Source organism: Dreissena polymorpha, chromosome 15 (assembly GCF_020536995.1).
Source record: "Dreissena polymorpha isolate Duluth1 chromosome 15, UMN_Dpol_1.0, whole genome shotgun sequence".
NCBI classification, from domain to species: domain Eukaryota; kingdom Metazoa; phylum Mollusca; class Bivalvia; order Myida; family Dreissenidae; genus Dreissena; species Dreissena polymorpha.
Window position 1 is genome coordinate 65,180,615 of NC_068369.1, and position 14,220 is coordinate 65,194,834.

Genomic DNA, 14,220 nt, shown 5'->3' on the forward strand with positions numbered 1-14,220 from the left:
ATGCATGGCCCCATTACCAACCCTGGGGCGCCCCCTGGGTCAAACATGCAGCGTGGGGATAGGCGTCGGCCTCTGCAGCGCCATTTCTAGTTTTGTTCTGCATTCGGTTCAAGGTTTTATTAGATTTCATTAGTCTTCAGACATGTTGACAAAATCTTGGAGCATAACTTTGAAAAAGTATTTGTGGATTTCCAAGATGATAAACAGAGGAAGATGACCTTACGAAGATTGTAAAGTCATGTGATAAACATGATAGGCAGTTAAACCTCTGAAGATTGTAAAGTCATGTGATAAACAGGATAGGCAGTTAAACCTCTGAAGATTGTAAAGTCATGTGATAAACATGATAGGCAGTTAAACCTCTGAAGATTGTAAAGTCATGTGATAAACATGATAGGCAGTTAAACCTCTGAAGAGTTTTGTGCTTTTTCTGTATCTACTTCCACATGCATATTTACCTTTATATTAAAATAACTTGAGTAAACAAATGTGTCCTATAATATGTAACTATTTTGTTGGGAATTGTTAAATTCATGGATGTATTTACCCATGATATCAATGAAGATCCTGCTCCACAAATAATAATTATTGTTCCGTAATAAGGCAGTGACATAGGGATAAGTTTATCGTAGGTGCAAAAAACCTAGGGCATTAATTTGGACCTCTTCATTTGTTAACGGTTCACATCAATGGCTAAGAATAAATAAAAAAATATTAATTAAAGTAGCATATTAATTATTTTACGTTTTAAGGCTGTTTATGATGGTGTCATTTGGCTTCACTTTAAATTATACCGTTTTGAATACTTTTGTTTACTTCAAAAGGTTCTACTTTGTTCAGTTTAAATGATAGTCCTTTGAAGCTATTTTCAAATTTTCTGGTAACATTGGTTCTTGGTGAGCCAACAACTAACAAAAGCTGCGCAGTTGGAGACAGATGTCCCCCCAAACAGGGCCTTGACATCCATCACTCAATCCTTTGATGACATATCAAACGGAAACCAATTCAACACTTAATATCACAGTAACCTTGACCTTTGACCTTGTGACCTCAATTTCAATAGGGGTTGTCTACTGTCCAAGGCCAATGCAAATGTGAAGAATAAAGTAAATTTGTCAATTTGTTGAGGAGTAATTGATCGGAAACCAACCGGTCTACGGAAAGACAGACTGACAGACTGACAGACTGACAGACCAACAAACTGACATACAGCGAAACAATATACCATCTCTTCTTCGAAGAGGGGCATAAAAAAAAGCTGGAGCATTAAAGTACTAAAAGAATGAGATTAATGAGTACATTCATTTGTTTATCAATATGACTGAATAAAGAATGAAGTGTCATATGCTTAACACATTTATACATTGATTTAACCACCTGCACCTTTCAAAGGAAAGAAATCTAGTTCCTTTGAATCATTTTTCTGAATACACGTTCTCACACTAATCTTAAGATGAAGAAAAGAAGTAATTTGACTTTGTGATGTATCTTTATAGTGATAAACATTTTCATTTTGTCAGAAAATTATTATAAGAATATTTTTTTTTATATAAATGCAATCTTGATTTAAATATGATGAAATATTTTCCAACAAAGATTCAACTAAACTACATAATTTCACATTTTAATTGTTTTTCATCTGCTCATTTTTGACGAAAATAATAGCGCTTGAGTTCTTTTAATGTTTTAAGATGTACATAATGTAATGAATGGATTATTGAACATTTTGTCAATTCTGCTTGTCTCTGGTACCTTTTTGACATTATTAAATTGTTGACTACCTCACCTTGCATTTTCTGTTCCTCTACAGCCACATGCCCCTGAGCCCAATCAAGAAGGTCATGCCCCGGAAGGCCCGACCTGTGACCCCCAAGGACATCTTCCTGTATCACTCAAAGAAGAGCAAGAATAATCTCGGCCCAGGTAAGATGGTTGTCTTTAAATGTGCTCCTCCTCTCCTTCCCCTCTCTAACTCGAGGGTTGAGTACACAATTATTGTTTCTGCGTAATACGTCTGTATCAGATACATGTACATGGATTTAATGAGCAACCTTCAGTTATTATGTCAGTCATATGTGTGTATTTCTTTTGTACCCCAATTCTGTTTTCTCTGAGGTCAAGTTGTCTTATGACCACAAACATCTGGAGCTCAATGTTTCAGTCATCGGTAACATTCATCCAATAGGAATCTTTTTTTTTTCTTTTTCGTATTTTTTTTACACACATTCTGATTGGTCAGTATATTAAGTTCAGATTGAGAGTTAGTTATCAGTGTCCTTGTTAACAGATGTGTTTGTATAGGGCACAGTTATTTCTGTTGTGGAGAATCATAGAGGTGAACAAATACTTTTAAGTCACTGGATTTCTTCTTCAAAACCATAAAGTTCAAACCGAGGCTATAAAAATTCTGGTAATTTTTGCCCTGGTCACAGCCCCACTGGGCTACAAACTACCAGCTGCACTTAACTTCCATTTCTTTGTAACAAAAAAGCTTTAAACATGGTTTCACTATACTGAATCATTTAACAGTAATGCAATGTGGGCCAGCTAGCACTTTATTCAGGAAAATTATTACACAACAATTATTGCAGACCAAATGTCAGCCAGGTAGTTAAAGCACATTTAGAGCTAGGTGTATGCAATGACATTCATGTATTAAAGTGTTGGTGTTAAATGAGGTTTAATTGGGCATCAGGGTGTTTTTATTGACAATGTTGCCAAGAGCAGATTAATGACAGTTGGATGAGGAGTCCATGTGTTTATGCATGACATCAAAACATCAAAATTTATGGTACATTAAAATTGATGGTACATTAGAGATTTGTTAAAGGTGACTATTGCTAATGGAATGGAACATTCATTACTACAAATGATGTATTAGTTAATAAGCATAGTAAAAATTGAAATGTAATGGCGGTGGGTAAAAAATAAGTGTATTACTTCGTTTATATTTTTGAATAGGAGTCAGTCTAATATCAGTTTAATTATCAGTTATTTATTTTCCAAGTACATGGTTAAGCTACTGTATTATTAACAATCAATAAACTGTAGAAAGCACTGCAGAAGAAGTGTGAAATGCGTTTCTGCTGCAGATGTGAATTGGTCAGTGTCAATACTTATAGTCTGTTAGTTTCTTTTCTTGCCACGTGTGTTATTAATTACAACATGGGGCACTGAAGAGAAACTAAACATACAGTGTATTTTCATTTTTACACTTAGTCTCAAATACTTTTGTCTTTTTCTTTATGATGCTCCCCCAAAATTTATTTTGGGGGGAGCATATAGTCGCTGCTTCCTCTGTCCCTCCGTGTGTCCGTCCGTGTGTCCGTGTGTCTGTGCGTCTGTGCGTCCGTGTGTCCGTCCGTGTAAAATTTTTGTCCGGGCTATTTCTCAGCAACTAAAGACCGGAATTCAATGAAACTTTATGGGAAGCTTCACTACCAAGAGAAGATGTGCATATTATCAGTGGGTTCTGGTCGGATGATTTTTCACAGAGTTATGGCCCTTTGAAATTTTCAATTAACTGTACATATAGTGCAATTCTTGTCCCGGCTATTTCTCAGCAACTAATAACCGGAATTCAATGAAACTTTATGGAAAACTTCACTACCAAGAGGAGATGTGTATATTATCAGCGGGTTCTGGTTGGATGATTTTTCACAGAGTTATGGCCCTTTGAAATTTTCCATTAACTGTACATATAGTGAAATTCTTGTCCGGGCAATTTCTCAGCAACTAATGATCGGAATTTAATGAAACTTTATGGGAAGCTGCACTACCAAGAGGAGATGTGCATATTATCAGCAGGTTCTGGCCGGATGATTTTTTTACAGAGTTATGGCCCTTTGAAATTTTCCATTAACTGTACATATAGTGCAATTCTTGTCCAGGCTATTTCTCAGCAACTAATGACCAGAATTCAATGAAACTTTATGGGAAGCTTTGCTACAAAGAGGAGATGTGCATATTATCAGCGGGTTCTGGTCGGATGATTTTTCACAGAGTTATGGCCCTTTGAAATTTTCCATTTACTGTACAAATAGTGCAATTCTTGTCCGGGCTATTTCTCAGCAACTAATGACCGGAATTCAATGATACTTTATGAGAAGCTTCACTACCAAGAGGAGATGTGCATATTATCAGCGGGTTCTGGTCGGATGATTTTTCACAGAGTTATGGCCCTTTGAAATGTCTATTAAAAAAATTCTTGTCTCCCCAACTACTGTGCCCTCAAGATGTTTCCTTTTATCTGAATATATAGTGCAATATTGTGACAAAAAAAAACTTTGGGGAGCATCACCCGTCTCCGACGGTTTCTTGTTAGAATGACAATTATGAATAAAGTTATGAATAAAACATGGCAGAGTAAAGTATCTAAAATGTTCTTTGCTGACCCGTCTGTAGATCTGCCATAGTCATTAGCACTTTTCTATGGAATTCCATAGAAAATATTATGGAATTCTACGGAAATCGATGGAAATCCATGGAATTTGATGGAATTCCATCCACTTGCCAATTTTCCATCTGAAGCTGTTATGGAGTTCCACGGAATCTCGACTAAAATTCCATGCATTTCCACGGAATGTATGGAAAACACCATGGAAAGTTGGACTTAGCCATTTTTTTCAACGGAAATCGTTATGGAAAATAACTTATACATTTTCTTGGATGGAAATCAATGGAAAATAACTTAGAAAATTTTCGCTGGTTGTCTGAAATGTATTTGTAGTTTAATACATGTATGAATTTATTTGCATCATGTATTTTGTATTTGAAAGAAAATGCAATAAAGATAATTATAAATTTGTTCTAGAAATTGGAACAGTTCTGGAACTGTTCCATATTTGTGTTCTAAAACGTATGTTCTGGAATTGTTCCAAAACAGGTTTTTTAGAATAAATCCAGAACATTTGTGGAAAATGGCTTAGGACTGAAACTGTTCCAATTATTTCAAGAACCTTTTTAGAACATTTCAAGGACAAAATATGGTCAAAAATTTCTAAAAATGTTTTAAAATGTAGTTCTAGAACACATCTAGAACGCTTTAAGAACCAGTAAGTTCTACAAAAGTTCTAATGGGGAATAAGAACACATATACAACACCTTACACTTACAAATAGCCAAATAGACTTCATAGTAGCGACAGCAGCAGCAGCAGTAGTAGTAATAGTTGTAGATGTAGTGGCTGTATTAGTAGTAGTAGTTGTTGTTGTTGTAGTAGGTGTTGTTGTTGTAGTAATTGATGTAGTAGCAGTAGTGTTTTTTATATCAGTAGAGGTTGTGGTGGTAGTAGTAGTAGTAGAAGTAGTAGCATAAACAGTTTCTGTAGCAATAGTAGTAGCAATAGAAGTAGCAGTAGTAGCAGTTGTTGCAGTAGTAGCAGTTGTTGCTGCTGCTGTTGCTGCTGTTGTTGTTGCTGCTGTTATTGTTGCTGTTGTTGTTGTTGGTGTTGTTGTTAATGCTGTAGTAATTAAAGTAGTAGTTCTGCAGAAGTAGGAGTAGTTGTTACTTTCAAAGCAATTTCTACAAGTTTAAATTCCTTAACCCTGTCCAAGTGGTATACACACTGTTTTTTCTCAATATCAAACTTAGCCAGTCCAGGTTGTCAAATAACAATCTATCTGATAAGCCAAGCATGTGTTGTTCATCAGATGTTGGGTATGTTTGCTGCAAATCTATTGGTTATAAGATATAACAGCCTTTTCTAATTGGCTGAATTCAAATACAGAAAGTTTACCTATTAGATTGAAACATGAAACATGGTGGACAATGTACTGGTTTAACTTGTTAAAATAAAGTTAAAAAATTTAACAAACAGAAGAGTTCATTAGTTTTTCCATTAAAAACACTTTCTTAAAATACTTATGTATTTATATCATTTGGAAAGTGACATAAAATATTGCTAAAGAGTGATGCATACAGTGTTTGAGTAGTCTGTCTAGGAATAGAACAACAACTGAAGGTTTGTGATTTTTATTATTTCTAAATATTCCTTTAAATTTAATCTTCTTATGACATTATTGTAGACCTTTTTATGTGATATTTGAGGTTTTAGTATGGCAAATATTAGTTTAAAAGCAGCTGTCACCCAAATTTTCACTTAGTGGAGTTTGCAGGTTGAAAAAGGAAGTAATAAGACCTATGTGGAGAAATTAATAACGTTGAATGTAGTATTGGAATTTTATCATGCAAGGTTATGGAACTGAGGCTAAGGAAGTTTTGTACTGTGCATGTTGAGCACTCAATGCTCATTAATGGTGTTAATGTTTATTATTATCCCCCACCATAGGCGAAGGAATATTGTTTTGGCGTTGTCTGTCCGTCCGTCTGTCCGTCTTTCCATCCGTCCGTAGCCATATCTTGGAAGTGTTTTGGCAGATTTCACTGAAACTTGTTATGAGTATGTATATGGATAAGAGGATGATGCATGCCAAATGGTATTGTACACCATTAGTTAATAACAGAGTTATGGCCCTTTGTATCTTGAAAAAATGCTTTTTTGTGTGTCCAAGGCCATATCCTGGAAGTTCTTCGGCGGATTTCATTGAAACCTGGTTCGAGTATATATATGGATAAGAGGATGATGCACGCCAAATGGAATTGTACACCATCTGTTAAAAACGGGGTTATGGCCCTTTGTATCTTTAAAAAATGCTTGTTTGAGTGTCAAATATAATACTTATGTGTCCAGAAGCATGGTGGCGGGGGATATCAATTCAACGTATTTGCTTGTAAATAAAAAATTAAACCAATGGAATTGGTTTTTAGGTATCTGAGTGTGCATTTTCATACCAATAGAATTACACATCATTCTAATTATAGCAATAATAAATTTGTACTAATCATACCAACAAATTAAGTTATGCTTACTGCTTTGCGATGTATTCACTTCGTTTTTAGTTCTCTTTCTAAAGACCATTTAACAACTTAATATTTAAAACAATTCATGAATTACGTTCCCTATACATTTTCATTATGTGCTTTAATTACCATTGACCAGTTGATGGAAGATACTGCAGAGTTTGGCAGGGAAATAATCCAACAGCAAAGCGGCTCTTTAAGCGCATTTACCTAGAGGACTTACAGGGCCACAAATTCATGGTAAATATTGTCATGCCCTGGGCTAGATAAGTTATTTAATGTTAACCACCTGAAAGTATTTTGTCTTTTTGAAATTCAATATATTGGTCTAAGTCAGTTACACTTTTCTGGATCCTGGGATAACTTTAAAAGTTCTAAGTATTTTTTCATGAAACTTGAAACATGAACAGATGACAATAAGGACATTTTGCACGTCATTTCATGTTGTTTATAATGCAAGAATTCTGGTTGCTATGGCAACAAATATATTTAACAAACTTAAAATAGTGAAGTTTAACAGGTAGGGGACCATATTGCTTTGCAATCTCTTGTTATAGTTTGAATGTAAATAACTCTTTGCTTTAGACATTTTTATGATTTTTTATTCTGTAGAGCACATGTGAGCAGTATACAATGTACCTCATACCAAAAAGGACCCGGAGGCAGTGACTGGTGTTCAATATTCTCAGAAGAAAAGGAAAATGGCAGTGGAAGACTTGGACAAACATTTTTAAAAACTGGCCTCTGTGTTAAGCCTGGCAGTCTGTTGCTGGTGACATGTTTTATTTTGGTTACTTCTTGTATAAAAAAGACCAGTTATTCATTTTGTGAATTGTATTTTGTGTTTGTTTTTTGTCTTAATTTATTTGTTTGTTTTTTAATTTAGGAATTTGAAACTTGGATAATTGAATTAAGTCCATGTTCAACAGTACTGAGCATAGTATAATAAATAACAAGTTTACAACAGTTGTTAATTTGTTATGTATTATTATTAAATATGCTCAGTACTTGAATACTGGCTGTCTGCATGGGAATTTGTTTTCTAGAAAGTTGGTTTCAGACTTAAATATTTAAAGTTAACCTTCGGAACTTTTCTAGAATTGTACTGGAACACATCAACTAGAACTGAACTTCTGTTATCATACTGAAAGTGTTCTAGAATTAATAAGGAACAGTTGTTGAACGTTAAAATTTATGAGAAAAAACTCTAGAACAATTGTGCGTGATGTGTGTGTGTGCATGTAATTGTGTGTGTTTATGAACATATGTGAGAACCCTTGTCAAATAAAAATGCACTTTTTACCAAAACACACATTTAGCGCACTTAAAAGTGCGTTCATTGTGTGTTTTTTGTTAATATGTGCGTTTTCAGTGTTCAAAAGTGCATTTAAGTGCGCTTTTTGTGCGTTTTTTCTATTCAAGTGTGTTATTTTAGTGAAAAAGTGCGTTTTTTTTTGTGTGTTTTCTTCATCTGTAAGTGCGCTTTTGAGTGTAGATGTGAGCAAAATGTGTGTTTTTTATCTAAGAAGTGCGTCTTTTATTTAGGAAGTGCGTTTTTTTGTGTGTTTTCTTCATCTGTAAGTGCGCTTTTGAGTGTAGATGTGAGCAAAATGTGTGTTTTTTATCTAAGAAGTGCGTCTTTTATTTAGGAAGTGCGTCTTTTATCTAAGAAGTGTGTTTTAAGGTTTACAGATGTGGGTTTTTTCTCACAAAAGTGCGTTTTTCTATTTTGATGTGCGTCTTTTTTAAGCATAAGTTAGTCTTTTATTTCATAAGTGCGTTTTTATCATATGATCTGTTTTAAAAGGATGTATCTAAAAAGACACATGTTTAACACACTTCTTAAAAAGTGCGTCTTTAACAACCGTTTAGCAAATGTTGTACAGAAATTGAACAAGAAACAAAATTGTTGCAGGCTCTAACAATTTATTTACATCAAATGATTAAACATAGACATATATCTCAGTAACCTGTAATAATATAAGGGGCAGTTTGAATAAATTTACTGGTTGTCCATATTAACCTGTTTAATGTTTACATACTTTATCATACAATTTCAATGCATACCTATTGCTTACGTTTTAATCTCAAACATTTCTAAAAAATTCCACCTAAATCAGACTGTGCGTAACTAATTAAAAATATTGAAAGTGTCAAAAGTATTATGTGGGCTTGATAGTATCAATTATATTTCCTCAACATAAATAAGTATTTGAACTTTCTTATACTGATATTTATACCCTAATACAATTAATGTCTACCACATTGACCATAAACATACATTTTAAAAGGCAATTAAAATAATATTTATACTATTAATATTATTTGCTAAAACCATTCAGCATGTTATATTTAAATATTTACAATTAAATATAATGTGTTAAGGGTGCTGTGTATTATTCAATAAATATTTTGGTGTTGAAATGACTGCCTTATCAGTATTTCTCAAATTATGCAATTTTTGGCTTAGACACAGCATGGTATCAGATAAGAGAATAGCCAGTCCCTATCAGTCCTCCATCTAAGCCTAACTAAGGGGTGTTGATATACTTTTGATTTGTTCAGGCACCATCTATTTGAGAACCGCAGATAGGAAGTTATTTTTTGAAAACAAGCAGCATCAGCAACTGACTTTAAGCTAGAATTAAGACTTATTATTCTAGTGTAAAATGTCTTGAAATACTTTCAGCATGAAGTATTGTGTGATGAAAAAAATGTGTATTTACTACAATGTGTAAATCAACAATAAAGGAGATTAAAAGTGGGTGGTTAAAGACATATAAAGTGATATGGTCTAGTTCAACAACTGCCTGTATTTTTGGAATACTGAAGAACAGTCTGTTGTAACAGGTTCGTATTTTCAATTCTGCATCCCTTTTTTTATTTAGTTTATTGAATTAATTATGATCATTATCAAATTTATGTATTGTCACTGGGAAATGTAAATGGATGAGTAAATGTAATGCAATTTTAAAGAAAAAAACAACACCATTTGAATTATTATGGCTGTATTTTATGGTTATTGTCATCTTAAAGTTATTTATACCTATTTTTGGTCATTAATGAACAGATTTTTCCCCCATATTAAATGAAAACTTTTAAATTAAAAGGTTAAACCCCATGGAAAGAATGTGCATCATCGCATCGCCTGCCAAAAAAAGGAGCAAAAGAGAGACTACCTGATGTATGGACTTGAATACCAGGTTTTACCCTGCACAAGCTGGCCGACATGAGGAGAACAGTAGTGGGAAAACCGCGCCCTCTCCTTGACCAAGAAAAGCTGGATTTGTTTAGAGGTAAAACTATACAGGGTACTGGTTATTGCATTTTAAAGGTGTCACACTTCCGACCAGTCCACACAGCAAAATGAGACCACGTATCTTGGTACATTTTCGAACAGTATTTTGTATCAAACGTATTTATTTATGAAAAGCGTTAAGTCACATGTGATCAGGGGTTTAAAATTGCAAAATAAACAACCAAAAACAACAAGCAAACAAACTAGTTTTGATTTAAATTTATAATTTTTATAGCAACAAGATTACCATAACAGCAATATTCAACACTTACATTATAAAATATCTTTCAGGACCTGATCAAATGAAAATATGCACGAGACGCATCGCGCAAAGGCCATGACAGTATAATAGTTGCAAAGAAGTTTGACCGGCTGGTGGCAGACTTGGAGAGAAAGATGAGAGCTGCACTCCGCTGCCTCAAAGAAATGCTGAAAGGCCTTGATTGATATGCATCTTTCTTATGTATATAGCTGTTCGTGTGTATATACTGTACATGTTATTATAGTATGCTATTATTTTTTGTTTATTTATAATCAAATTATCTTTATATTTATTTCATCAAATTGCCATTGATATTTAATTACTCATGTATGTTAAAAAATGTTGGTGTACATTAAAGTATAAAATTGAATTATCTTGTAATTATTAAAATACACAAATATATATGTTTATATAATTATTGGTTTTTATTGCATATCTGAATTAAAAAAATCTTTTAACAGCATATAATTGAATCAACTGTTAAGGCAAAAGATGCACCTTTAACGCACAAGTGTGCTTTTTGTGAGTGCGTTTTTTGCTGCCATTCATGTGCGTAAATTGTGCGTTTTGTGTGGGTTATAACTGCGCTTAACGTGCGTTAAATGTGCGCTTTTTTATTTAAAAAGCGCACATTTAACGCACATAAAAGCGCACATTTAACACACATGTGCGCTTTTATGTGGGTTATAACTGCGCTTTTCGTGAGTTAAATGTGCGCTTTTTAAATAAAAAAGCGCACATTTAACTCACAAAAAGCGCACATTTAACGCACTTAAAAGCACACATTTTACACACATAAATGGCAGTCAAAAACGCACTTATAAAAAGCGCACGTTTAACGCACATAAAAGCGCACTTTAACACACATGTGCGCTTTTATGTGGGTTATAACTGCGCTTTTTGTGAGTTAAATGTGCGCTTTTTAAATAAAAAAAGCGCACATTTAACTCACAAAAAGCGCACATTTAACTCACAAAAAGCGCACATTTACACACTTAAAAGCGCACATTTTACACACATATATGGTAGTCAAAAACGCACTTATATAAAAAGCGCACGTTTAACACACATTTAACGCACATAAAAGCGCACATTGAACACACTTATAAAAAGCACACGTTTAACGCACATAAAGCGCACATTTATCCACAAAAAGCGCACATTTTCTTGTTTGTTTGTTTTTGTTAAAAACTCACTCGGTAAGAAAAAGCGCACAAAAAACGCAGTGCCAATACCGCCACGTTTAACGCACGCAAAACGTACGTAAAACGTACATTTCACACACTTTTTTGAGAAGGGAAAGGAAGTATACTTGTCATAAGAGAAATGTAAAATTCTACTTCTATGTTTTATATTGTGCCTTTAATAAGTTTTTCTTTTCTCACCTGTATATGCGTGCATGTTTATGGATGTGTTTTTGAATGTGTGCATGCATGCCTGTGGTTAAGAGAGTTGGTACTTTATGAAAATGTAAAACCACTCATTTTTGAATATGTACTGTGACTGCATGTGTGTGGTTAATGATTGATGCCAGATCTTGTTCTTGTTTAACTGCTATGATGAAACCTTTAGTTACATTCACATTTGTTTTTCAAAATCAATAAAATGCCTTTGATCTATAATCTGTTTTTTTTCTATTTTATTCCAGCTTGTTATTAAATTCCATAGCTTTTCACGGAATTCCACGGCATTCTATGGAATTCCATGGCATTCCATGGAATTCCACGGCATTCCATGGAATTCCACGGCGTTCCATGGAATTCCACGGCGTTCCATGGAATTCCACGGCATTCTATGGAATTCCACGGCATTCTATGAAATTCCACGGCATAATATGGAATTCCACGGCATATATGGAATGCCACGGAATTCTATGGAATTCCACGGCATTTTATGGAATTCCATCCCATATCAAGTCCTCCTTCTGTTTTTTTTTTTACTTTTCCATTGATTGCATGGAATCGGATGGAAAGTTAGTGCCAATACTCCACGGAATTCCATCTAACGATTTCCATAGAATTCCATATGATTCCACGGCAGATCTACAGACGGGGAACTGTGGTCTTTGCCCCTGTGCCCATGAACAAAACTCGTTGGAACGACTTGCGTACATATCTTTTAATTATTTATTGATGAACTTAAGCAAAGATATAAGAAATGATGAAGTTTGTATATCAGACTATAAAGCAATCATTCAGGCTATACAATTCTCCATGGGTCATAGTCCTTAGGACTGCAGTCTAAACAAGTTTTTCGCACAGACTGCTATTATACTGTTTTTTCCTAAGAAAACCATATTTTCAGTAAGATATTCAAATGAAACCATGGATATGTTAGTTTTGAATTATCACTTTTTTATCATAATTTTACAAGAAAATTGGTATAGTATATGTCTTCCACTGGTATAAACGCACTGAACTCAATACATTGCACTGGAGGTTATTCTTTGATTTTCCTGAAAGTCTGTTTTTAGAAACAATTCTGCTATGTTAACAGGTGTTTCTTTTCCTTACTTTTTTCATACAGTTTAGAATTTTTTCTTGTTGCTCAGCTGTTACCACGAAAGCCATGAGAGAAAGAAATTAAATCTGTTTTATACTCAACAGCCTGTCTAGAAAATAAGTTATGATAGTTTTATTGCTGTGCATTCAGATAATATAACTGCATGTCTTTGTAATTGTTGAAACAAAGAACAATTTTGATGTACAATGCACTGACATTACCTTTTACTTAATTATCCATGTAAATGGTAGGATGTTGAGTTGTGTCCCTTTGATATAAATCAAGCACAGTCACAAATCTTACAAGTAGGTGTATTGTAGACTTTTATTGGCTTCATTTTATTATTTTCACTGTCATGTAAGACTAGTTTGAAAATTTGAAATGTCCATCATTTGTATTGTTAGGCTTCCTCTTTACCCAATTATCACTATTATTTTTCAGCACATTATTCTGTACTTTGTGGACTAGACCTTTCAGATACAAGCCTTTTAACACATTAAATAGAAACTGCATGGACCATTTAGAGTTCACCTAAGCCATCAGACACATGTTACTCAAACTTGCAATGTCTGGCAATAACTAAGGTGTCTTATAATGTTGTCACTGATCTGCACCCAGTACCATTCAGCATAATTGTTGCCGCATTTGTTCTAAGAAAAGTCAGGGTAATGTTAGCGTGAAATTCAGTTAAAATTTAGGTTGAAGTTTTAAGTTTGAAACAAGCACATTTCTCTATAACCACTACAGATAATAAATAGAAAGTGCATACATGCCTTTCTGGATGATTGCTCAAGGTCACTGAATAAGGCCCATTATTTTGACCTGAAATTTTGCAGAATTATGTCCCTTATTGTACTTTGTGTAATTATGAAATGAAGTTCAACGTTTGGGGGCATTAAACACTCCCATCTCTCGGTGGCATACAAACTTAGCATGGGGGTTTGTTATGTGGGGTCAAGGTGATTGTTGCTTACAGTATGTCTTAAGTTCCTGCTCAATAACTTCAATTAGGATAGAGATATGTTGCTTAAATCTTATGCGTAGGTAGGTAAACAGGTGATCTAAGGAGGGTTTCTATTGGGGGCCAGTGAGTTTGGGGTCCCTGTAATTAACTCTTTCCCACTTAGAAGCAAAGTGAAAATGGCTATGAGTAACTCGCAGTCTGTTCAGGTTTTAGGCTGTTTGCTGCTCATCAGTAATTAAGGGTTGGAAATGACACCTTTAAAACTTAAATTTAGTAATAAAGGTTTTTAATTAAATATAACTTTCCATGTGACTACTATTGCGTGAAAATACG

General features: G+C 34.1%; 1 protein-coding gene and 1 long non-coding RNA gene across 3 annotated transcripts in view; both read left to right on the top strand.

Moving 5' to 3' along the window:
- Positions 1-14,220, top strand: part of LOC127859354 (uncharacterized) — a 60,541-nt gene that overhangs the window by 22,880 nt on the left and 23,441 nt on the right. For both annotated transcript variants that reach the window (XM_052396706.1, XM_052396708.1), the window contains exon 5: positions 1,811-1,923. In XM_052396706.1, the coding sequence (XP_052252666.1) occupies positions 1,811-1,923 (113 nt within the window). The remainder of the gene's footprint in view (positions 1-1,810; positions 1,924-14,220) is intronic.
- LOC127859373 (uncharacterized) lies at positions 8,978-10,813 on the top strand. Its single transcript, XR_008039339.1, has 3 exons — positions 8,978-9,711; positions 9,972-10,157; positions 10,451-10,813. It is a non-coding gene; the product is annotated as an uncharacterized LOC127859373 (long non-coding RNA).